At 45.5% G+C, this 6000-nt stretch overlaps 3 protein-coding genes across 3 annotated transcripts; 2 read left to right on the top strand and 1 right to left on the bottom strand.

The window, feature by feature from the left end:
* Positions 1–266: 266 nt before the first annotated feature.
* Positions 267–494, bottom strand: LOC308304163 (protein transport protein Sec61 subunit gamma-like; the record flags this gene model as incomplete). Its single annotated transcript, XM_080748722.1, has 1 exon — positions 267–494. One exon carries the CDS (start codon positions 492–494, stop codon positions 267–269), a length of 228 nt encoding a protein of 75 aa, XP_080604848.1.
* A 1821-nt stretch (positions 495–2315) lies between these two features.
* On the top strand, positions 2316–2528 carry LOC308304249 (protein transport protein Sec61 subunit gamma-like; the record flags this gene model as incomplete). The annotated part of the gene is made up of 1 exon (XM_080748816.1): positions 2316–2528. One exon carries the CDS (start codon positions 2316–2318, stop codon positions 2526–2528), a length of 213 nt encoding a protein of 70 aa, XP_080604942.1.
* A 247-nt stretch (positions 2529–2775) lies between these two features.
* On the top strand, positions 2776–2988 carry LOC308304220 (protein transport protein Sec61 subunit gamma-like; the record flags this gene model as incomplete). Its single annotated transcript, XM_080748784.1, has 1 exon — positions 2776–2988. The coding sequence occupies one exon, from the start codon at positions 2776–2778 to the stop codon at positions 2986–2988; it is 213 nt and encodes a 70-aa protein (XP_080604910.1).
* Positions 2989–6000: the final 3012 nt, after the last annotated feature.

The raw sequence follows: 6000 nt of genomic DNA, 5'->3' as shown, positions 1-6000 counted from the left end.
AGTCATATTGCCATATATGGAGTTCCACACGCTCCAGGCTGGCCAACCAAGTATTTGTAAATATCGGTTAAGCAAATGCAACTTTATATTTGAACATAAAATACAAGTCACGGTGTCCATATGTTTGCCATGAAATTCCTTTTCTTCGTCCGGTTGTATTAACCAGTCAAATAATACATATAGAATGTAAAAATGAGATCTCCTTTATCCTCGGTCTCAACTCCAGTCCTGCCTCTGGGTCTTGTGGTTTTTTGACCAGTAAGAATTCAGCCGCCCACAATGATCTTGTTGATGGGGATGTGGATGAGCTTGACAAAGAATGCAATGAAACCCATGATGGCCAGCCCGGTTGCTGTGGCCACACCGATCTTCTTAAATTCTTTAAAGTCAGGTTTGGTGCATCTCTTTACCAGCCTGACGGAGTCTCTGGCAAACTGCCGACTGGGCTCCACAAACTGCACAACCTGGTCCTTATACTGCACAACCTGATCCATGATGCTGAGGACTTCTGTTTGCTTGCTTGTATCCAGAAGAAGTGAACTTGTCAGAGAACTACTTAACTGATGTAGAGCTCTGTGTCCCTTTTATACTCATATATGGAAAGCACTGATGTCGTCAGTAAGACGTCATACTGACATCCATCTGGTGGTTCACTGAGTTCTTCAGGGATCTCCATATATGCATCACAGCATACCTGGACCACCGCTGATCGGACAGCTGACCCATCTGCTGCCACAAAAACGTTGGACGCTCTACCAAAACCCATGAAAGATCTCGACTCCCTACCAAACTCAAACTAACCTTAATAAATAAAAGAATGGTTGGAATTGAAATACAATTGAGCATAATCAAACTCCTTGAACCCATTGATATTGGCCCCCCTGCAGAAACAGCTCCTTTATCTGTAAATATACCCTTTGATACTACTGAGTTTACTACCAATATGTAGGCCTATTGCATGTATTATATGTATTACTGCGTAAAATGGACCACAATGGAAACAAGCTCCCTGGGGCTTTTTGTGTTATTCTTTTAGCACTACGTTTGACTTTACTACATGTACTGTTAAGAAATGTGTAAATAAATCAAGACCAACATCAAACTCGGTATCAAGTTGGCCGGATGATGGTTGTCAATGGATGGACGGATGGATGGTCGGATCGGAGGTTCTGGACAACCAGATCTCCATAAATGGGCATAAAAGGGACACAGACACAGAGATTTCCATACAGTATATGGGCATATTGGTTGGATCGGAGGTTCTGGACAACCAGATCTCCATATATGGGCATAAAAGGGACACAGACACAGATCTGCATATATGGCCATATGGGTTGGATCGGCGGTTCTAGACAAACAGATCTCCATATATGGGCATAAAAGGGACACAGACACAGATCTCCATATATGGGCATATCGGTTGGATCGGCGGTTCTAGACAACCAGATCTCCATATATGGGCATAAAAGGGACACAGACACAGATATCTCCATATATGGGCATATCGGTTGGATCGGCGGTTCTAGGCAACCAGATCTCCATATATGGGCATAAAAGGGAAAAAGACACAGAGATCTCCATATATGGGCATATCGGTTGGATCGGCGGTTCTAGACAACCAGATCTCAATATATGGGCATAAAAGGGACACAGACACAGATATCTCCATATATGGGCATATCGGTTGGATCTGCGGTTCTAGACAACCAGATCTCCATATATGGGCATAAAAGGGACACAGACACAGATATCTCCATATATGGGCATATCAAACCAGATCTCCATAATATGGGCATAAAAGGGACAAAGACACAGAGATCTCCATATATGGGCATATTGGTTGGATTGGAGGCGTTTCTCGAGATACGTCTGACCTACCTCGAGTTGTGGTGCCCGATGTGAAGTCGGTCAGATCAGGTTCTGGACAACCAGATCTCCATTATGCCAATACACACTATAGCCATATCAGTTGGTTCTGGACATCCGCAGATCCGACCAACTTCACTCCAAGTTTAAAGTCGACCGGCTGGACAGTTCTCGAGATAGGTAGTGTGCGTGCCAGATTTGAGGTCAGTCAGATCAGCAGTTGTCCAGAGACACTGCGCAGCAATGGATCTCCATATATGGAGTTCCCTGAACAACGCAGTGAACCGTCAGACTGATGTCAGCAGTATGACATCACGCTGATGTCAGTGCACTCCATATTTGGGTATAAAAGGGACACAAATCTCTACAAGTCTTTAGTTGTTCTCTGACCGTTGACACGTTCACTTCTACCGGACACCAACATACAGGCAGACCTCTACAGCATCATCATGAACCAGGTTGTGCAGTTGCAGCTTGTGGAACCCAGCCGGCAGTTCATCAGAGACTCCATTAGGCTGGTGAGGAGATGCACCAAACCAGACGTTAAAGAACTTATGAAGATCGGTGTGGCCACAGCGACTGGGTTTGCCATCATGGGTTTCATTGGATTCTTTGTGAAGCTCATCCACATCCCCATCAACAACTTCATTGTGGGAGGCTGACCTTTTGTCAGATCAGCAGTTGTCCAGAGACACTGCGCAGCAATGGATCTCCATATATGGAGTTCCCTGAAGAACTCAGTGAACCGTCAGACTGATGTCAGCAGTATGACATCACGCTGATGTCAGTGCACTCCATATATGGCTATAAAGGGACACGGATCTCTACAAGTCTTTAGTTGTTCTCTGACCGTTGACACGTTCACTTCTACTGGACACCAACATACAAACAGACCTCTACAGCATCATCATGAACCAGGTTGTGCAGTTGCAGCTTGTGGAACCCAGTCGGCAGTTCATCAGAGACTCCATCAGGCTGGTGAGGAGATGCACCAAACCAGACGTTAAAGAACTTATGAAGATCGGTGTGGCCACAGCGACTGGGTTTGCCATCATGGGTTTCATTGGATTCTTTGTGAAGCTCATCCACATCCCCATCAACAACTTCATTGTGGGCGGATGACCTTTTTACTGGTCACAAACTACAATACCCAGACGCAGGATTGGTGTTGAGACTGATATAATTTTTGAGCCGTGGTCCTGGAAGGAGCTAAGCTCCAACATCTGGCTTTGTCCGGGCTCTGAAGCGTGGACGACATCTGGCCTACATCTTGGCACAAAGCGCTCAAAGTTTGTGCGCCCAGGGTCACATACATTGGCCAGCTATGCGGCCCTCACACCTATGTCCTACCACCAAGCTGACCGATATACACATATATGGAGATCTCTATATCTGTCATTCCTTGATAACACATCTAGACAACCAGATCTCCATATATGGGCATAAAGGGGACACAGACACAGAGATCTCCATACAGTATATGGGCATATTGGTTCGATCGGAGATTCTGGACAACCAGATCTCCAAATATGGGCATAAAAGGGAACAGACAAAGATCTCCATATATGGCCATATTGGTTGGATCGGTGGTTCTAGACAACCAGATCTCCATATATGGATTATATGGATTGATAAGAATGATCTCCAAATATGGGCATATTGTTTGGATCGGCGGTTCTAGACAACCAGATCTCCATATATGGGCATAAAAGGGACAGAGACACAGAGATCTCCATATATGGGCATATTGGTTGGATCGGCGGTTCTAGACAACCAGATCTCCATATATGAGCATAAAAGGGACACAGACACATAGATCTCCATATATGGCCATATTGGTTGGATCGGTGGTTCTAGACAACCAGATCTCCATATATGGATTATATGGATTGATAAGAATGATCTCCAAATATGGGCATATTGTTTGGATCGGCGGTTCTAGACAACCAGATCTCCATATATGGGCATAAAAGGGACAGAGACACAGAGATCTCCATATATGGGCATATTGGTTGGATCGGCGGTTCTAGACAACCAGATCTCCATATATGAGCATAAAAGGGACACAGACACATAGATCTCCATATATGGGCATATTGGTTGGATCGGCGGTTCTAGACAACCAGATCTCCATATGGGCATAAAAGGGACACAGACACAGAGATCTCCATATTTGGCCATATTGGTGGGATCGCGGTTCTAGACAACCAGATCTCCATATATGGGCATAAAAGGGACACAGACACAGATATCTCCATACATGGGCATATTGGTTGGATCGGCGGTTCTAGACAACCAGATCTCCATATATGGGCATAAATCGGTTGGACAGTTCTCGAGATAGGTAGTGTGCGTGCCCGATTTGAGGTCAGTCAGATCAGCAGTTGTCCAGAGACACTGCGCAGCAATGGGTCTCCATATATGGAGTTCCCTGAAGAACGCAGTGAACCGTCAGACTGATGTCAGCAGTATGACATCACGCTGATGTCAGTGCACTCCATATTTGGGTATAAAAGGGACACAGATCTCTACAAGTCTTTAGTTGTTCTCTGACCGTTGACACGTTCACTTCGTGACTGTAACCCATGCCTTGAATCAGTTTATATCAAAGCCAGGTGCGTTATTTCTTTCCACTGTGCCGTGAGGCTGAACTAGAGAAGCGAGCGTTTGATTTCCTCTCAAATCCTGCCGTGCGGGTGCTTCTAAGCACCGCCCGCATGCATAGGACAGTGACTGAATGGCTCCGGGCGGGGCTTGTAAAGGCAACAAGCGCCCTCTATTCTCCAGGCACCACTCGGCTGTTTATCTTAGGTTGCTATGCTAGCGTTTTTGATGTGATATAGCAGCTAAATCTGGATGAAAATAAAAATGTGTATGGATCGAATATGGTTCTTAACTTCTTAACATGAGACTGATCTAACACAAGTGTTGTTTCCCTATTTTTTTGGCAAAAAGAATGACGTGACTTTGTAAACACACACTGGCTTCCGTAAGTCCCGTTCCTGCTGGTAAACGCAAGGAAATGTCTCTTCCTGGTGGCGGAGAAGTGTACTTTTTTCTTTAAATAATGCAATGCTATGATATTCATTTTGCAATATTGTGACCGTTTTAGAAAAGCAATAAGCCACGCGAGGCTTGTGGTTACCGGGGGAGTATACACCGGCTGAGAGGGTCGGAAACACTCGGCTGACGCCTCGTGTTTCCCAACGCCTCTCAGCCGGTGTATACTCCCCCGGTAACCACTCGCCTCTTGTGGCTTATTGCTTTAATGTGCACTTATAACGCCAGGAAATAGCTATATTTAAAGCTATACTGTGTAAGATACCCAACTAGTGGTCATTAGCCCTATAGCAAACCGCGGTCGCGTCCGCGTCTTTCGTCCGTTTTTCGTACCTTCAGACCCCCGCGTCTGCCTCCACCTCGCTGAGATCTATCTTTTAAGGGGTCCCTTGTTCCTGTGCGTTCAGTAATTCCAGAGATACGGACTTCTTCACCCTGCCTGGTAGGCGAAATTACCTAGAGAAGGGATGGTACAGACGGGCGACAACAAATATGGCTGCCATAGCGACCCCACTTCAAGATGCGCTGTGATTGGCCGGCAGTTGTATAACCCTCGCTGTGATTGGCCGGTAGTGTGATGACGCAATTTTGGCGCGAGATCCGGTCCACGGCAAGGATCTCAGTTTACATATAGAGAAGGCTTTACAGGCTGAAATTCAAGGCGCGGATCTTCTAAAACTTTTGTGATTTAATAGTTAGGAGAATTTTAAGATTTGTTTTATAAAAAAAGTTACATAGTACAACTTTAATCATCATAATCACATCAATTTACCAAGCCACGTTGAAATACCATACCACAAAATGACCACTAGAGCGAGCCATAGACCATAGACTGTGGAAGCCCCCATGTTAACCCATGTTAAAACCAAGGTTCACAACATTCAAGGATGGGACGATGACGTCGATCCCCATTGACATGAATGGGAGACCCGCGGGCCGCCATCGGAGCTCAATACTGTTCAATTCGTGCTTGATCGTCTAAAACCACCATCGGTATGGGCACCGGAACGTATACAGATGCCACACAGAAAGTTTCCGAATCAAAATCCGACCTAGTGAAGCTGCGTGAGGGTC

The sequence above is a fragment of the Nannobrachium achirus genome, assembly GCF_963921795.1.
Source record: "Nannobrachium achirus genome assembly, chromosome: 19".
NCBI lineage: Eukaryota > Metazoa > Chordata > Actinopteri > Myctophiformes > Myctophidae > Nannobrachium > Nannobrachium achirus.
The sequence above is the reverse complement of the archived record's forward strand: the minus strand, read 5'-3'. Positions and strand labels throughout refer to the sequence as shown.